This window comes from Silurus meridionalis, chromosome 18 (genome assembly GCF_014805685.1).
Source record: "Silurus meridionalis isolate SWU-2019-XX chromosome 18, ASM1480568v1, whole genome shotgun sequence".
Classification (NCBI taxonomy): domain Eukaryota; kingdom Metazoa; phylum Chordata; class Actinopteri; order Siluriformes; family Siluridae; genus Silurus; species Silurus meridionalis.
In genome coordinates, this window is record NC_060901.1 from 13,121,982 (window position 1) to 13,142,679 (window position 20,698).

General features: G+C 37.7%; 1 protein-coding gene across 1 annotated transcript in view; it reads right to left on the reverse strand.

Moving 5' to 3' along the window:
• Positions 1-20,698, reverse strand: part of LOC124401493 (proton myo-inositol cotransporter-like) — a 53,411-nt gene that overhangs the window by 6,249 nt on the left and 26,464 nt on the right. Inside the window, exon 4 of the mRNA XM_046873855.1 lies at positions 14,949-15,057. Within this exon, the coding sequence (XP_046729811.1) occupies positions 14,949-15,057 (109 nt within the window). The remainder of the gene's footprint in view (positions 1-14,948; positions 15,058-20,698) is intronic.

Consider the following 20,698-nt stretch of genomic DNA (forward strand, 5'->3'; position numbering starts at 1 on the left):
TTTTCAATGTCATGACAAAACTGTATATATACTATATGGGCAAAAGTATTGGGACACAGGACCCTGATCTCAACCCTACTGAACACCTTTTGGGTGAATTAGAACGCTGACCCCAGGCCTCCTCACCTCACCTACATCAGTACCCGCCTGTATTAACACCCCTGTGGCTGATGAACACAGAAGTCCACAGACACACTCCAAAAATCTAGTGGAACATCTTTTCAGAAGAGTGGAGGGTTCGTAGTCACCACAACATCCAGGCTAATTAGGTAGATGGGAGTACGAGGAAAGGCCCACCAGCAGGCGGTCAAAGGCTTCTCTGCAGCTGCGGAAAAGGGAAGCCAGTGGCTGTGGGTGAAAAGAAAAGACTCCGCCTGGGTCTTCAAGTGAGTTGATGGCATCTAGGGAGTGAACCTGGGACGCTGGGATTCACTGCTGAACCCTCTGGAGGTGTCGTGGGCCTATCAGCGAAACACCCAGGAAGGAGGGTGCCCACTTGACAACCCAAAGGGTGCCATCACTCAGTGGACCATCCCACAGAGTCTTAGCGGTGCCTCAGTATACTGAGTTTCAGAAGGAGCAACCTCAGGAGAAGAAAGGACTGAGGAGTAGTGTGGCAGAGGGTGCCACCACTGAATAGACCATCCCACAGAGTCTCATCGGTGCCTCAAGTATGCATCAAGGGATATCTACATCAAGTCCTACACAACAGATCTAAGAGCAAGTTGGGACTAAATTTGGAATGCAATGCTCAAAGAACACATGGCATACTTTTGTGTCTGAAAACTTTTGGAAATATATAGTGTATTTAATTACCATTTTGACATATTAAGTGATTAGATACATTTATGTGCATTAATATTTCATGTAGTTATTTAACATTAAACACACTCCAAAGTTATTTCTTCATCACAAACTCAAATATAAATGAGACCAAATGAGACTAAAGAGCAATCAACAGCCAATAATGAAAATGTCAGAAATACACTTTGGAATAGAAATATAGAATACAATATTTCCTGAGGAACATTTAAAAACTTTATTTAACATTATTGCAATGCATTATGAATACATTCCAAGCAAATGCATAAAATCCTTAGTTCTATAAGCTATCTCCAGATAAATCGTCTTCTTATCATATATCAGGAGTAAATATGATTTTTATGAGTTAGACCACCTAGGAAATCTTTAATCAATGCAGACAGTAATAGCAACCTCGATGATATTTTGCATTCTCTCCTGGTTTTTCAATTATTTATTTGAATTATTCATGCACTTTGGCTTGAAATTGTCCTCCTATTACTGATTGTTGATGCACTTAGGTTGAAATTGTCTTTTTGTAACTACATAGACCAGTCTACCACCTGTACGACTAGCATTTGACTCGATCACATTATAAATCCTTGCAGATGCACTATAGGCTTCGTATCACGTAAAAGCAATTTAAAACAATAACGTGTATATAAAGAATGATTTCAAGCAAAACAGGCTACTTTATTATGAATATCTTTCAATTCAATTCATTTTTATTTGTATTGCGCTTTTACCAATGAACATTGTCTCAAAGCAGCTTTACACAGATGATGTGGTGATAAAAAATGAAGATTTTTCTTTATAAGTGTAAGTTTGTCCCTGATAAACGAGCCGGTGGTGACTGTGGCAGAGAGAAACTCCCCGATATAGCATAAGGAAGAAACCTTGAGAGGAATCAGACTCAAGAGGGAACCCATCCTCATCTGGGTTGCACCGAATACCAATTTATTGCAGATATACAATGGTGATGGTACAGTGATGGTGATCAGAAGCAATCTGTAGTCCTGAGTCAATCTTTATGCCTGCTCATTCATGCATGTAACAGCAGAAACTGGACTGATGAATATTGGTCAAAAACTCATGCAATGTCTTTGACTGTGCAGTTTTGGTGGGTCTGTGTTAACTAAAGCTGCAGATTTCTGTTCTTGGTTGACCCTAATGCCCAAGTGTGCTCATCCACTGTTGTATCTCACCTGCATCAAGCTTCAGTGCATTATGCTCTCTAAACTCAAAAGAAGTTTCTGCCTACAGAGCCGCAAATTTGGATTCGGTTTCTTTATTTTTTTGCTTTTAACACCATTCTGTGTGAACTCAGCTGTTGTATGTGAAAATCCCAGGAAAACAATAATTTCTGAAATACTTCAACTATCCCATTTGTTGCCAACAATGATGCCATGGTCAAATGTTTGAAGTAAACATTATCTGAAGCTCTCTTCATTCTCTTCATTTCTTTTTCGTTCTTTATGCACTGGCCTGCTGTCATACAAATGGTTAATTAGATAATTATATGAATGAGCAGCCATCCAGTTGTTCAATGGTTCAGGTAACAAAATTATAACTAAATCATTAAGCAAAGTCATAAATGTCATAAACTGTCATAAATGTCTGTGACGTAAATGAGACACAAAACCTTTTCTATAATCCATGTTTGTCCTCAGTTGTGTGCCCCTATTTTTCTAGCCAATCATAGACACTTACCCTATGTTCATTATTTAAAGTACTTACTTCATATTGAGCACACACTAAAATGATTGCCCTTCAAAACTAACAGCATATTAACATTTATCAGGGACAGACAGAAAGACTATTTGGTTTGGTGACTATTATGGTCTTTACAAGCAGCACACACACACACACACACACACACACACACACACACACACACACACACACACACGCATGTATATTTTTGCTTCCTCTAAAGATTTCTTGTAAGTGTAAGATAATTCTGGTTCTCAAAAGCATTCTCAAGTAAAATTAATATTTGTTTCAGATTACTAAACCTGCCAAAGAAAAAATTTAACTCCTGGTTCTCTTCTCCATACACATCTGTTGCAGTTAGAAAAAACATGTAGGCTTCATGTCCAGTTGTTCCACGAAAGATCTATATTCAAAATTGGTGACTCAAAAAAAAAGGAAATGTTATTCTTCTGATGTTGGACCCCTGTTTTAAAGGAAAGCGAAATAATTTTACACAAATGAAATCCTGGTTATTCCATTCATTATTTTGGTTGTTCAGATGTGAATACATTTTCTATAATAGCAACTTATATGGTAGTCCAGCTGCCAGCAAAACACAGGCTTAGTTCCTTTCAAGATATTATCAATTCCATGGCAGCAAGGTAAATAGAAACTGGACAAGTGTGCAGTTACTAATATTACAAAACTATTCAATTATATGACTTGACATGGGATAGTATTCAGAGCTTTAAATACTTTGAATACAGAGGGCTTTGTGGGTTTTCAGTTACAATAATTCAAGCGAGAGAAAAAGAGAGGCGCGTGAACAAGACTGCCTAATCTAACAATTTAACTGAATATAGAAACTTGATCTAGCATTAACTACAAATAGAAAACAAGTATGATAGGAAGCTTTTAGTGCTGGCAGTTTATCGTGGAACGAAAGGAAAAGAAACACTTTGTGCTGTGTCAATTTATAGCCTTTGGCTATTTTTTCAAATGAGAGCATTTCACATTATGTTTAATTCTTTGTATAACAAACTAATTGCAGTACTTCATTTTGTCTACAAGGATTTTGAATAAACGATGCGATGTAACTGTAAGGACTTATAAAGTTACAGATAGATTTCATCTTTTAAAGTGTATCTTTAAAAGATGAAATGTATATAGTTTCTGTAACATTCCCATTAAATAAATATATAGAGTGCCTGTCAAAAGTTTGGAAAATACCTAGTCTTTTATAGTTATATAGTTATCTTTTATAGACACATGTGCATGCTCCTTCTGTTGAATTTTACTTCATCCAAACAAATGTAGAGATGTTGGTACAAAAATAGCAAAGGTGCTCGTCACTAGTCGGATATCTGACTAGTTAAGAGCAGTTCAATCCAGATCAGTGCAGTGACTGGGCAGGCAATTCCATTGTTGTAAACACTCTGGCTGACTCTTTGCTCTCTAAATAGCAGCATAACAGCAATTGGACTTATGGACTAATGTGTCTTGTTGTACGGTGAAGAAATTGCATTGTGTTGAAGTATGGAATTGTAGCCATGTTAGTTCAGTATTCCTTTCACCCCAAATAAGTTTCCAACAATCCCTGCTGCAAAACAACCCCAAACCATTAAGCTTCCACCTCCATGTTTGACTGTGGGTGTGAGGCAGTCTGCTAACATCTTCTCTCTGGTTCCCCATCTTACATAGGTTCTTCTGTTAGAGACAAAAATGTCACATTTGGACTCATCTGTCTACAGAACTTTCTTTTAGTAATTCATGGTCCAATTTTTAAAGTTTTTGCTTCTTAGCTAGTTTCTTGCACATAAACAACAGAAATATGCAGGTGTCTCAAAAAACCATAAAAGAGAAGGTTTTTTCATTCTTTTGTCAGACACTAATTAACACCAATCTGTCCATGGATTTAAAAGTACCTTTTGTCTACTTTAATATTAGAGGACTACAATAATTATGTAAGGGAAGAATGTACATATATAAAGTGACATTGAGGGAAAAAATGGTTTATTAAAAATAAAAAGCACATCATGCAAAATAAATCCTCACCCAGTTACACCAAAATAAACTTTTACAATATTGCTGTCTAACTGTTAGATTAGATTATAGACTTACTATAAACTGGGACACAGTTTGTGTTTAATACTAATTTTAATTAATTAAATTAATTGTAAGTAATTTAATTAATCTTTAAATACTCAAAATTACTTACAATACAATCACTACTAAACCCTTCATGTTGCCAGTAGGGTTACGTGACTCAATTAAATTGCTGTGCAGTGATATGCATGTGAAGCTTTTCAGTGGCATATTGACAGTTTTCTATGTCTGTGTACTATTTGTGGTGAGAGTAGGGAGCGGGGGAAGATGAGCCTGGAGAGTTGGAGGTACGCACTAAAGAGAAGGGGAATGAAAGTCAGTAGGAGTAAGACAGAGTACATGTGTGTGAATGAGGGAGAAAAGGTGATGAAGGTGGAGGAGTTAAGGTACCTGTGGTCAACAGTGCAAAGTAATAGAGAGTGTGTTAGAGAAGTGAAGAAAAAAGTGCAGGCAGGGTGGAGTGGGTGGAGAAGAGTGGCTGGAGTGATTTGAAATAGAAGGATATCTGCAAGAGTGAAAGGGAAAGTTTATAGGACATTGGTTATATCAGTAGAAAAATGCTGAGGATGGAACCGCCAGGAATGAGGAAAAGAGGAAGACCAAGGAGGAGGTTTATGGATGTGGTGAGGGAAGACATGCAGGTAGTTGGTTTGAAAGAGGCAGATGTAGAGGACAAAGGGGTATGAAGACGGATTATCCGCTGAGGCGACCCCAATGGGAGAAGCCAAAAAAAGAAGAAGAATTTGTACATGAAAATTTTAATTACAATTATCTCTGCCAAACTTGAGTTTGTGGCTATAAAGAAAATTGTACCTTACAAGGATAGTGCTTTTGTTAGATCAGATTAAATTAGACTACTGTAATGCTTAACTGTCTGGTTGTTTAAAAAAGTGCATAAATAAACTTCAGTTAGTCCAGAATGCAGCAGCAAGAGTCCTTACCAGATCTAGAAAATATGACCACATCATTTTAATCAGTTTAATCAATTAAACTTTGCATTGATTCTACTACTACTAATAAATACTACTGCAGAAGTATAAAGCACTTAACGGTCTCGTGCCGCAGTAAACTTCTGTAGCATTATGATCCCCCACGCCTTCTCAGATCAAAAGGTGCAGGCTATTTGTTGGTACCTTAAATAATAAAGACTACAGCAGGGGGCAGATTTCTCTTATAAAGCCCTACAGTTATGTAACAGCCTTCTAATCAGTGTTTGTGACTCAGACACATTCTACGCGTTCATGTCGAGGCTGAAAACATTTATTTAGGCAAACCTTTTATTGGTAGGTTTTTTTAGGTAAAGAGCAGATCTGTAAGACTGTTCTGTGAACTGGGATATTTGTATGCTGTCATCCCCTCACTCTCACACGTGTACTCAGGTTTGTTGTCGGGGGTGTGGCGGGTCATCTTTTATCCCAGAGATCCCTCATGTCTGTGTTACCAGAGCGAGTTTTGCTGGAGTCCCCAACTGCCCAGCGTCCTTAACTTTTTTACAACAATAAAGATCAGTAATAATCTATATCTTTCTGTCCCTGTCACACACTCTCTCTCTCTCTCTCTCTCTCTCTCTCTCTCTCTCTTTCTCTCTCTCCCTTTTGCCATGGTCGCCACCGGCTCACTCATTAGGGACAAATGTACAAATCATAAAAAAACAATCGTGTTTATTCTTTATTTACGCATTATCTGTGTAAAGTTGCTTTAAGACAATGTCCATTGTTAAAAGCACTATTCAAATAAAAATGAATTGAACTGAATTGTTTGCTCTATGTCTTTCTAGAAGATTCTGTATTGTTAGGGACTGCTGAATTGTATTGAAAGGGTTGTGGGTTGATACAAATACTAATATTCTTTTCAGATTTTGATGTGGATTACTGATGACCTGTTGACATACTAAAATGTACAGGATAACATTATTTAATGCTACAAGGCAGTTGTAGCCATATTGGATGCTGCAGTGTCAGCTATTGTATTGTTTTTTTTGGCATATTTTAACTATTAGACTTTTTGGCTGCTTTTGAAACAAGCATGGCAACTTTGTCAAACTCAAAAAAATAGAACTGAAAGAGGCACAAATGGGGAAAGAGCAATTCTTTTCATGAGCGAGTTGATTTATAGTGCTAAATTTTGCTGCAGCTTCCAGACCTATTAAAGATTGTTGGTACTCCAGCTCTTAAGAGACTAATGTAGAAGAGAATGAAAAAATAGAAAAAAAGGAAAATTGCACTGCAGGCTTAAAAGGCTTGGGCTTCGTTCCTGAGGGTCAGAAGGCAGTGAGTGCCAAGAACCTGGTGTGACCCTTGTAAAATCTCTTTGGATAAAAAAAAATATAACACCTCTCACTCACTAATTGGCACTGTCTCAGCCAGAGGCCCACAGGAACATGATTAAAAGGACCTGGTTGAGAAAGAAGTGAAAAGAGTAACAGAAGAATACATTAGGGCAGAGCCTTCAGCTTGACAGTGGATATAGGGGGCTGTTTGAAAACCGAAAGTCGACAGAACCCCTTTACATATCATTTGTTTTATGGTTGTAAATGTGTGGAGGGGGAACTCTTTAACGGATGAGCACTGTATTTGTAATTGTAATAATCTACTTAATTAGCACAATTCTTACGTTTCAATGTACATATCATATCTAGCCCGAAGGTACTTTGGAAATTCATGCTACTAGTGCACCAAACAAATGCATAGTATTGTATTGTAAATGAACATACATAAAAGAAAGAAAATGTATTACTTAAAAAAAAAAAAAAAACACATCCTTATGAACTCACTCTTGTGTAAAAGTGTGAATATGACAGGCTAGACAGATTATGTGATGAACTGGCCAAGGTGAAAAAACAATTATCACCTGTCCACCTTTAAATTGGATTTGGCTAGGTATATTAATTTTACACAGTGTGTTTCAGTGTGAAAATTCAGCCGGTGCAGAAATTTTACATTTACTCAGTTGTAATTTATAACCAATTGATACACAGCACCGTTAAATTAATTGATAAATTATAATATGCCGATAAAAGGTGCTGATATATTTTTTTTCAACCCCACCTTTGACCAAACTGTGACCGCAAATGAAATTTAAGGTTTGTATTAATGCGTTCAAAATACTATGCTAATATTGAGGGGAGGTGTTAGCTCGATGATTAAGGCTCTGGGTTATTAATTGGAAGGTCATGGTTTTGAGTCCTGTATACATTCTAACGTGAAATGTATAGCTATTAAAAGAACCGTTGAGGAACCTTTTATATGAATGTACACATTTAACTTGTGTGCAATAATGAAATGAGATGCGGTCCCACAGCATGTGCATCTCGGTTCTAGTGTCATGAGCCTGGCCATTGTTCAAGACAAAATGTTCAGTGGGTGAACACTAGCAGGCAAAAGGAAAGATCCTTGTTGGTGCCTACTAATGCTTTTCTGCAAGGCTCACTTTAGATGAGCAGGCTGAGCATGAGGCGAGAGCATGACAGGATTTCTCTCACAGATTGGAGACTGGGAGAGCTCGAGCTTAGCATAACAATTGCTAAAATTCCCGTGAATCAATATGGCTGAGGAGGAGGTTGATCTGTTGGCATAAAATGTCACGATGCTGGTGTGTGTGAGCCTGTATATATGATCATCATGCCGGTAGGTGACATTCCAGGTCTAAGAAAAATACATTTCTCCTGTATATGCCTGTTCAGTATTGCACTTATCTACTGTACAACATAAAACAGGAATGATAAGGGCCATATCTGAAAAGAATGCCATATTTTATTCACTTCTTTGTATGTCACTGTGAGAAAGAACAGAATTTGTATTGACCATTCAACCATAACATTTGTCATGTTCCTCAGCTCATCCTGAACAATACATTGCAGTGTGGCAGGGTGTATTATCCTGCTAAAAGAGACCTCTGACATTAGGGAATACTGTTGTCATGAAGGAACAATGTGTAGGTAGGTGATGTGTGTTAAAGTAACATCCTCATGAATGCCATGACCAGCGGTTTCCTAGCAGAGCAATATTCAGAGCATCACACTCTCAACTGCTGGCTTGCCTTTTCCTTAAAATGCATCATAGTGCCATTTCATATACATGTACAGATACAACAGTTTTTAGTGTTTCCACGGATAAACGAAAATTGACTATTGACTGAGGCAGTTCTGTGGATGGAAACACCTTGTTGATAAAAGAGAGAAAATGGTCAGATTGGTTTAAGCTGCATGGAAGGACAATAGCAACTCATTATTATCCTTTACAACCATATATATATATATATATATATATATATATATATATATATATATATATATATATATATATATATTGTGTGTGTGTGTGTGCGCGGACATGTAACTCCAGTCACTATTAAGGTTTGAGAGAACAAAAGAGATAGATAGATAGATAGATAGATAGATAGATAGATAGATAGAGAGAGAGAGAGAGAGAGAGAGAGAGAGACTGCCCCCTTGGGATCTGACCCATTTCTGTAATGAAAGGGAATGAGCACAGCACCACACACAGATGCTACACACCACCACAGAGACCCCCAGTCTCTAATCTGCACCTATTTTGCTGTGTCCACAGACAGTACACACGCACACACACACACACACACACACACACACACACACACACACACACACACACACACACACACACACACACACAAAGTCAGTATAAAATCATGGGTTTTAAATGCACTAAAGTAAGTGCACTCCATGTTTAACATACATGATACAACAATAAGGTACAACAGGAAATCATTGTCAATACCATGTAGTTATTAATGATAGTCTAGAAGCAAAACTGAAGAGAATAACCTTCAGAAAGTAAAAAACAACACAATCTGGTGTCAAGACCTGAGCTGAACTGAGAGGGTGTTAGTCACATATCGCTTTCAATCAGTCTCACTAATGTCCAAGAGCCAATCTGTCATGAGCATTTGCAGTCTAAACACAAAGACAAACCGACAAAACCTTTTTTCCACCTCTCAGTAAAAATATTATGTTGTGAGATACATAAAGACACAAAGGAAAGTTTAAAAAAATTAAAGAGACAAACATTTAATAAAATCTATTTATTCTATCAGAAAATAAAAAATTATACATATAAACAGAAACAAATTTGATCGTTTGCACACAGAAAAATAGATACATTTAAGTAGGTGTGCAAAACTGTACAGTCCACTACACTATGGTGTCCTCTATTTATTTCAGTATTTATTCACTATTTAAACTTAGTATTCACTATAAATGTTTCATTAAGTTACACAAGTAAGGAAAGCATGTCTAGACACACAGAAGGTTCAGTAGACTTTAAGGGGTTAATGAATGCCATACACCCAGGTTTTATATTCAGATTTAAGCTTAATCACAGCATGTACAGCGCTGCTATTACTTTAACTTGTCTTTTTACATCTGTGCTGACAGACTCATACACATCTGGGACTTTTTAATTACAAGATTAATTAAGTGCATGGGTTTTTGTGTTTTCACGAGCTGAAACAATTGGGCCCTTAAGCAAGGCCCTTAACCCTCATATAAAGTGTGGTAATTGTAAGTCGCTCTGAATAAAGGCATCTGCTAAATGCTGTAAATGTAAATGTATATGTGTGTGTGTGTTTGACATGTTACATCATTCGGAGACAACTGGCCACCATGAAGACCTTTTCTAAACTGTTGCACAACTGTTTATTAAATATTTTCATATTGTGTAGCACCACAATTTCTTTTCACTGGAGGTGCTCAAACATATTCCAGCATAACAGTGCCCCTGTGCACAAAGTGAGCTTAATGAAGGCATGGTTTGCGAAGGTTGCACTGGAACTTAATTGGTCTCCACAGAGCCTTGTCCTTAACCCCTTCCGAACACCATTTATTAAAAACACGATTGCCAGCATTAATGTCTGACTTCATTAATGCTTTTGTAGCTGAATGAGCACAAATTCTCGTAGCCATCCTCCAAAATGCAGTGGAAAGCCTTCAAAGAAGAGTGGAGGTTATTACAATAGCAATATGTGGCACTACTTTACTAACAGAATGTTTACAGTGCACATGTCTGTGTGATGATCAGATATTGATATGGCTATATATTGTATATGCTTAAAATGTAGACACCATGTTTATATAGGCCAAAGGTATTCAATTCATATTTATAAAGGTCCAGTTATCATAAATGCATTTCCTTGCTTACAGATCACAAATGGTATTAGCACTAGGTATCACTCTGCTCAGTAGGCTTAAAACATATGCACTGAGCCAACACTGCCCCAATTATAGAGCACCAAATATGGTAAATGACAGAATACTTCATCTGGGAACTGTAAGATAAAGGCATCCACCGGAACAGCAGCTTGCATTGTCTTAAACCTTTTATTTCCAAACTTCGACAGTCTATTATGGCTCTATCCCTTTTTCTATGAAGGGCAGTTGTGACTACTGAGTATAAATAATGTCCAGTGTTCAGTGGCGGGGCTTGAATTTGGTACCTGGGCCTTCAGTGGGGACTTACCTGATTGAATCCATCTCTTTATACCACCACTATCACGATGCAATTATAGAAACCATCAATACAAAAACGCAATATAACATCGCATGGCATTACAGAGAGAGGCATTTCACGTATTGATGGTGAATACTATTTTCACTAAAGCAAGAAACTCAGTTAAGACAACTCCAAACTGGAGCAGTTCAGAATCAATATTTGTCTAATAACATGACAAAAACATAATAAATGCAGGCATTTCCACCAGTATCATTTGCACCGCTCCTCAGAAACTGTAAGCAAGTGGTACCGCTCGTAGGCACTGGTCTGGAAATGGTAAACAAACCCTTTCCTGGGCTGAGACAAGCTAGCTAGCTTTGGGGTTGGCCAACCTCTCCTCATGATGTCTTACTTTTCTGGAAAAGTCTGCCTTGAAAATGTATTTTTAAGTATGTCCAAGACCAAATCAATTTCTCTTCCTCCATCAGCCATTGTGGGAGTAAAAAATTTAAACTTGGCTGTAACAGTTTCGCTCTGACCAACCAATCAGAGGATGAAAAAATGTTGACGTTATTGTGGCCAGCTTGCTGGCCCTGTGAGGCGAATTTGAAATCTGATTGGTTAAAGAAACAGTCTTATTGCATCAGGCAGCACTACTGAATCTGAAGGCCCTGGGCAGATTTGATTGACATGGCAGCACATAAAGGCTGGAATATGATTGAACAAAAAATCTAACATCCACATACACGTACTAGAAGCAGTGCAGCCAAGAGAAACACTATGAAATGAAGAGAAAAAACTGTTGGGAATAAATTAATACAATTTCATGAAACAAATATTAGAATTTAGGCCAGCAAAGAAGGCCTTGCTGGCCCTGACGGACCACCACTGCCAGTGTTAGTAATTTATTATTCCTTATTTCCAATCCATCATCCACATATTAAAACATCCCAGTGAACATGCCTTTAGTATGACCATTCCAGTTGCATAAGACCTTTGCAAAGTAAATGATGTAAGTCACAGCTAGGGTCTCATAGCAGTGATAAATACAAAGAATGGCACTACAAACAATCAGCATACAGGGCTGTAGAGCAAATATGCTGATGATGGCCTGAGGTGGCAATAAGCGTGTGCTGCTGATACAGACGAAGAAAATAAATAAGCAATCATGGCATAGGGCTTAAGGTTCAGCAGGAGATTATGGGACGGCAGCGTGCTTGTCAGAGTCTGATTAGAGAGAACATTACCATAGTCTAATTATACTGGTACTTTGTGTTCACCTATGAGCTAAAGAGGGATAAAGGAAGCCCACTGAGCCTGTTTGTGGACCCAGCAGAGAAACACTTTTTATTACTGTGGCTATAGGTCATTTATAATGCTCACATTTTAACTTTAGTTAATTGGGGCCTGCTGAATGGCAAGGGTTTAAAAATAAATAGCAGCCAGTTCTCAAAGAGAGAGCGAGAGAGAGAGAGAGAGAGAGAGAGAGAGAGAGAGAGAGAGAGAGAGCAACTAAAGAAAGAAAGAAAGAAAGAAAAAAGAAAGAAAGAAGAAAGGAAAAAAGAAGAAAGCAAAGACACAGAAAAGGAGATGAGATAGAATGTGAGAAAAATGATTGTGAAAGTGTGTGTGTGTGTAGGTGTGTGTGTGTGAGAGAGAGAGAGAGAGAGAGAGAGAGAAATGATTAAATGACGTTCTTTGTGATGTCTTATGCACAAAGGTGTGATGGGTTCCCCCGCACAAAACCCTTTGTATGTGTGTGTGGGTCTTTGAATATGGGACGAGAAAGGAAGTACAGTAAGAAAGAGAGAAAATTATGTGAAGATGAGCAGATACATACAGAATTAGAGAGTGCCGTCTCATGCTGAAGGAAATGAGTTTGTCTTTAGATAACATTTATGGCTTCCACACAGAGGATAAAAACAGTCTATGTCTAGATCAGCTTCATCTCTTAAATGTCTCCAACTGACATGCACAAAAGCCCTTGAGATTTGTGCTTCATGACACAGACTGATGGAGGGATCTATTGGACAGCTGAGCCTGACAGATGACGAGGTGTCGAGCTGTTTGTGTGTGTGCAAGTTTGACATGAAACCTCATTTAGAGAGCAAGGCAGTCAAAGACCCTTGGATCAAAACTGTAAATACTCTGATGCTGTATTTTTTCAGTGCTATTATGTTGTAATGATGCGTATGAGTTACAGGTGTAACACATAGTAGGGATGCGTGTCTGTGTAAGTTTGTTCCACTAGAACTATCTGATGCTCAGAATGTTAAGATATAAACCATGGATTCTTTTTCAGACCTGTCTGCAAAGCCCTCTCACTTTCCAAAATAAGAGCAGAGGCAAAATAAACCCACATGTACGCATGCACACGCACACGCACACGTTCATTTCGCCTTTGCTAGTGACATCAGTGGTTGCCTAGCAACGGCACACATCCCAGTATTGTGTACAGCTTTCGTTGAGTAGTTCATTCTCAGAAGGTGGAGTGGAAGACATGACAGGAATGAAGAGAGTTTATGACAAGGAGACACAACACCACATGTCTTTGGCCTACAGCGTTAAAAAGGCTTATAGTGTTATAGAAGTCTCCACTCATGTTTACTGGTTGGGGCCAGCAACGTGATGTACTACTGTGGAATGGTTTTGAATAGCAAAACAAGCTTTAAACACAATCAAATAATGAGCTTTTGGAATAAGCGACTAATTAGTGAAGTGAAAAAAGGGCATACAGAATGCCATTTTTGAGCATTTAATTTAAAGCTGTTAAAGACAAGTAAACAAGATACCTTTGTGTGTTTGCCAACAATCTAGTCTGTGCTCCGTTATTTGCAATGCCAATCAAATGGCTTCAAAGGCAGGCAGTTTTTGGCCATGTTTACAATGAAAAGAACCAGGTTCATAAATAACAGAAGTCTGCCTTGCAAGCCAATTTAATTTTTTAACTAGAATTAGGACAACTAACCTGAAATCACATCCAAACTTTTCTTCGCATTTAAAATGTGTAAGCAGTCCACTTGGCCAGTCCTTTACTCTCATGTCTCACTTGTCCTCAGGTGTTTCTATATCATCTTACTCACTATCCACCATTGAGTTCCATTGTTGTCCAGACTACTAATCCTCTGTTTAACATTTTCAACAAGGCTGATTATTATCCCACCCTCCAAACTCCGTTTACAGCCTGGTCACCATTCCATCACCCAAACTACTGTTCCAGCCTGGCGATCACACAATCATCCAATCTCCTCTTCCGGCGTGGTAACCACCCTATCATCTAATCAGCACTTTCAGCTTGGTCACCGTCTCAATATTTAATCTCCTTTCCCAGCCTGGTTGCCATCTCATCATCTATTCTCCTCCTCCTCCTGCCAGATCATGCCATCAACCAAATTCACTATAAAATATTATGCATCTCTACAGTTCTGCCCAGTATCAATATATTCTACAATGTCTGATGGCCTAGCCATCTCTACTGTTTATTTCTACATCGATCACCTTTTTATTAGCCCACTTACTGTTTATCCCTCCATCCCATCTTCTCCAAAAATCTATTTAAAAACGGTCCATCCATTCTCTTGATTTGTTTACCTTCCCCTACCAGTACTTACAAACTATCTATCAAACTGCTATTTTCTCACTATCCTACTCTATCCTCCTCTTGCTTGCACACTATTTCTCTATTTATCCCCCATTTGTTACATTTCACAGGATACTTCATGAACAAAAAACAGTCTCTCTCAATCACTATACTAATTGGATATTTATTGTTTTTATGCTTCTCAGTAAGTGTTTTTATTTGTGTTAATTACTATACAAAAGGGGAAAAAAATATGATTAGCAGTGAAAAGAAGGTGCATGGTAGAGAGAGATTATGCCTACATTACTGTGTTGATGCCAGCAAGCTGCTGGAACATGTGGAGTCCACAGCCCACAATGAGAGCACGCCGAGTTGGAGGATAGGTCAGCATCCGCCACAGCACTGGGCCATCTGAAAGGGACACATCATGCAAAATTACCTTTATATGACATTCTCTCCATACACCATATGGACAAAGTATTGGAACATCTGACTTTTCCAGGAATATGTTTTTTCTTCCAAGAGTGTTACCACAACGTTTGAAGCAAACATATGTACGCTGCTTTTGGGTGAAGAAGCATAAAATGTTCCCGTCACTTGAACTAGGAGACCCAATCTTGTTCCAGCACGACAATAACCCTTTGCAAAAAGCGAGCTCTATGAAGTTATGGTTTATGGGTTGTATTGTAGGATCTTGAGTTGCAGCTATAGAGCTCTTACCTCAACCCTATTGAACACCTTTGGGATGAATTGGAACATTGACTGCACCATAAGCCTTGTGGCTGAATCAGCACAAATCTCCACAAGCACACTCCAAATTCTAGGGTATCTTCCCAGAAGTGTGGAACAACAAATGGGTACTAAATGTGGAAAAGGATGTTCAAAAATCACAACCAATCTTGTCCACAAACTTTTGTCCATATAGTGAATATCAGTGACAGGCCATGCATTTGTTACCTGGGCCTTCAGTGGGGAATTAACCGACTTAATCCAACTCTTAATACCACCACTATCATGTCGCAATTATAGAAACCATCAATTCTATACAAAAACGCAATATAACAACACATGGCATTACAGAGAGAGAACCATTTCACATATAGAGGGTGAATACCATTTTACTAAAGTTAGAAACCCAGTTTCTACACTACAACCGCAACTGTGCCACCTACATCATCTGGAGCAGTTCAGAATCAATATTTGTCTAATAACGTGACAAAAACATAAAAAATTTAAATAAAATACATCATACTCACCAGAGATACATACTCATAATGCATACTCATATAATTTGCACCGCTCCTCAGAGGCTGTAAGCCAGTGGTACCGTTTGAGGCACTGAAAGTCTGGAAGTGGCGAACAAACCCTTTCCTGGGCTGAGACAAGCTAGCTTGCTTCGGGGTTGGCCGACCTCTTCTCATGATGTTTAGCTTTTCTTGAAAATGTATTTTTAAGTAAGTCTGAGACCAAATCAATTTCTCTTCCTCCGTCAGCCATTGTGGGAGTAAAAATTCAAATTCAAATGTATTAATGTGTGCAGATCGCTACAGACGTGTTTTGCCAGTCGAACTTGGCTGTAACAGTTTCCCTTTAACCAACCAATTAGAGGACAGAAAAATTCTGACGTTATTTTGGCCAGCTAGCTGTCCCTGTGAGGCGAATTTGAAATTTGATTTGTTAAAGAAACAGTCCCATTGCTAATATAGTTTAAGGTACATCGGGCAGCACTACTGAATCTGAAGGCCCTGGGCAGATTTGATTGACATGGCAGCACATAGAGGCTTAAATCTGATTAAACAAAAAATCTAATATCCACATACACGTACTGGAAGCAGTGCAGCCAAGAGAAACGCTACAAAATTAAGAGAATAAACTGTTGGGAATAAATTAATACAATTTCAAGGAATTTAGGTTGTAAATGTAGGTCAGTGCTTCTTATAGTGTTTAGGCCAGCAGAGAAGGCCTCGTTGGCCCTGACGGACAACCACAAGTTATGAAATGAAATGCATGAAATATAACAAACAACACACCGTTGCATAAAGTACCTCACAAGTACTTGTTTACCTATTTACATTTGTCTACTTTGCATGTGACCAGGAGAAAACAATTGTTACAGTCTAAACCAGCAATATGAAATCTTTGTTTGTTCTCTTCTGTATTTGTGTAGAGCTCATTATGCTTTAGCTGCATATTGTGCTGCTTTGAATTCAACTTCTAAAACAAATTCAAAGTTCAGCAGTTCAGCAGTGCAAAAATTCTTCTGTGCAGCTTCAGAATGAAGGCAGACTTAATTATCAGATAGGAACATTTGAATGACTGTGAATCTATGAATCTATTATCCTTTTGAATGTTTTCTCAAATCTTTGCCTTTCTGTTGTTCTGATGAAGCTGCTCGAACATTTTCATTTACCAATCTATCTGAGATTTCAAATCTTTAATCATTCCTTTTTACCGCATTTTACTTCTGTAAACCTACAACAGCTCAAATGCTGCAAGTGAAAGATACAAGTAGATCAATGGGTGGAGGGATGAGTATTTAGTAGATGGTTATGAGTTAAAAATTGAAAAAATATATATTTTAGCAAGACTTGAAACTTTATGGTTGTACCACATGCCGCCCAATTTCAATAAAAGCACCTAAAAGCAAGACAAAAAAAATAAGGACTTTATGCATTAGATAACTAGATATGGCCATGTGTTTGTTGCTCATGCACAATCCCATGCTAAATAAAATTAGTCATTTAAATCTGCTCAGTTCAATGACATTTTCTGATTTGTTTACCAGTTAATTTAGTTGTATGATTTGCCCAGATGGGCAGCCTGATCATGCCAACAACTAATGCAACAAACAGCTTACAGAGTATTTCCTCTATTTTTGCATAATTGTAACACTAAATGGTTTAAGATTCTCATACAAAATATAAGACAAGAATTAAATGAGGAAATGAAAAACAAAACAATTTAAAAATAATTGTTTCCTTTATTGAAAAAAAAAGGTTATGCCACTTTTACAGTATATAACCCATGTGGAAAAAAATAGCTTCCTTTCTAAACTGCTACAATGGCAACTCCATGCATCTGATAACTAGGAAATTTCCATCACTGTAATTGCCCTACACTTCTTTGCAGACTTGTCAAAGACCAATTGACCAGGCCACTCCTAAAGCTTAATTTTGTTTTTTTTTAAGCCATTCAAAACTAGATGCTGTCTTGCTTAATAACACATTTTTGTTTGAGGTTTTGACTGATATTCTCCTACAGGATTTTCTGATCCCGTACAGAATTCATGGTTAAATCAATTATGGCATTTTGCCCAAAAGTATACAGCAGCAAATCATCACCACACTACCACACTTTCATCACCATGTTTGACTGCTGAAATGATTATTATTGTGGAATGCTATATTAGGTTTACATTAACACATTACAGGACACATCTTTCAAAATTCACCAGTTCATGAACCACTATCTCAAAAGATTTGGGGAGCATCAAATGACCCTCGTATGACATTTTGGGAATAATCCTTACGCATATGAATGCATATGGACTCATCTAATTTGCTGAATGAGAAAGGACCAAATCTCGGTCATGAATAAAAGGGCTAACTGACTAAAAAGGCAAGAACCAGGGGTTGCATTCATCAAAGCATGCACAAACAGGGACTCAATTTGTGTATAAGACCTGTGTGTAGCCTGTATGGACAAGAAAATTGGCATGATGTGTGTGTACGCACAGCTAAATGCAATGGCCATTGATCAGAATACGAGTCAGGCATTAATGGCCAAATATTTTTGCACGTATAAGGAATTTGTCTTTGGATAGCTTTACACTATCTAAATTGATGTGTTCTTGCATGGCCAGACTTACTGTGCTCAAATTGCCATACATGTTAAAGAACATCGCTTTAAAAAGCAGTTGCCTGTTCTTGGTGCTGCTTGTTACAGATGATGTGATACATGCAAAACAAAAAACTTTAACAAGTAATTTTTTTAATGATAAATAAATAATATACAATACAATAAAAAAGTAATGGACTACAATGTAATCGTATGAATAAAGTTAAGACATGACATCATTTAATTTGTAGTTGGCTGGGAAATATCCCAGTACTGTCTAATTTTTCACTGAAATGTATCTCTATCTAAAAGCATTACAGCACAGATCAACTAAATCTGCACTGGGCAAATAAATCAAAATCTGAACATCTGTGTTCCTCTTTAGGAACATGTTAAGCGGCGGACTGCAAGTTTGTTTAGTCTCTGCCTCGCACTTTGAGCGCATGTGGCTACTCACTCCGTACCGTAAATACGGTTTGTTTTTCTTCAAGCGACGACTGAAGACCTACCTCTTCCTGAAATACTTAAATTAGCACTTCCAAGCTTGTAGAATTCAAGGGTTATATTTATATTAAGTTTGTAATCTTGCATACCAGTGTAGATTTATTTATTACTAGAGACTCGAAGTACTTTTGTACGTCGCTCTGGATAAGGGCGTCTGCTAAATGCCGCAAATGTAAATGTAAATGTTTTTTGCGCTTGCATGTAAACGCTGAAGAATCCCTAGTGCTAGCGTTAGCCCACTAACAAGGAAGTGGCTAGCAGCTAATTCTAGCGCTATGGATTCTTTAGGGTTTTATGTCCAGTTTAAAAAAATTTTCTTAAAAGGAGAAAATCTTGACAATTCCACAAAGCGAGGGAGTAAATAAATTAAGGATGAAAAAAATGGAGACATTTGTTAAAGTATGCTAAAATAAGTACTGTAGAACAGTTAGGTAGATTATATATTTAGACACACACACACACACACACACACACACACACACACACACACACACACACTTACATACACATCTCTATTACCCAAATGGGGTCTAACCAAATTCTAATTTAATTTCATTTTTGCATTTATCTGCATTAAATTATTTAATTGTATTTTTATATATATATATATATATATATATATATATATATATATATATATATATATATATATATCACTGATCCATCCATTCCTCCATCCATTCCTCCATCCATTCCTCCATCCATCCATCCATCCATCCACACCTCCTTAATCCATAAAATGAGGCAGGGATGACAAGAAGCCAAGGGTTACTTCAGAGGGAAATGTTTAATCTATGATGTTCCATCAGTGCAGTGTGTTTTCAGAGAAAGCTGCTCATATGTCACATTGTGAATGATCACTACCTGGTCCCTTGAGACAAGTGCTACAGACCTTAACACAATTTCAGTCCAAATCACTGATTCATGGAGTGCTGCGAACCAGGCTACCAGTGAAACGACTCTTATAATGAAGCGCTAACTTCATTCTCTCGGACGGACGATCTCCACTTCCTAACAGCTGCTCAAGCATGTGTGTTGTCTCTTATCTTAATCCAATCAGAGCAGACCAGAGGAGCATGATATATACATGATGACAAATGATCACTATTAGACTGCACATTTTTTTTTGTTTTTATCTAAATGCTCACTCCTTTATTTCCTCCCTATTTTTTATACATATATATATTAATTCCTGCCCACCAGTTTTCTGCATTAGATAACAGTTCAAGTCAACTAAAAAAGCTTCAATTGTCATTTCAACCATACATAGCTGGCCTCTTGGGTGGAAGAAAGCTATCTAAGACATGTAAAGCAAACCAGATTTTTTTTCTTGACTATAATTTCTTTTGATGTTACATATTTTAGATTTTAAGTTTTAATGCATCACCACTGTAACACCTTGTGACTATTACACCATTGCTCGCAACATTAATCTGTTTGCATCAGCCTTCTTTCTTTATATTATTGCTGCCTTAATCATAAAGTATTTTCGTTCTTGCTTACTTAACTGTTTTTTTACCCATTGTTTGTGAGCGGTCAAAGCAAAAGGTAATCGTTTTAAAACACAGTGAATGTGTGGCGCTGCTTAAAACTGCTACTAATAAAGACTTCCCTCCTTCACCCAAATGTAAAATCCATTTATCCTATTATATTGCAGGATCGTCTGACACCATTTTTTCACACCTAGGAAACCAGGTAAAATGACAAGAGT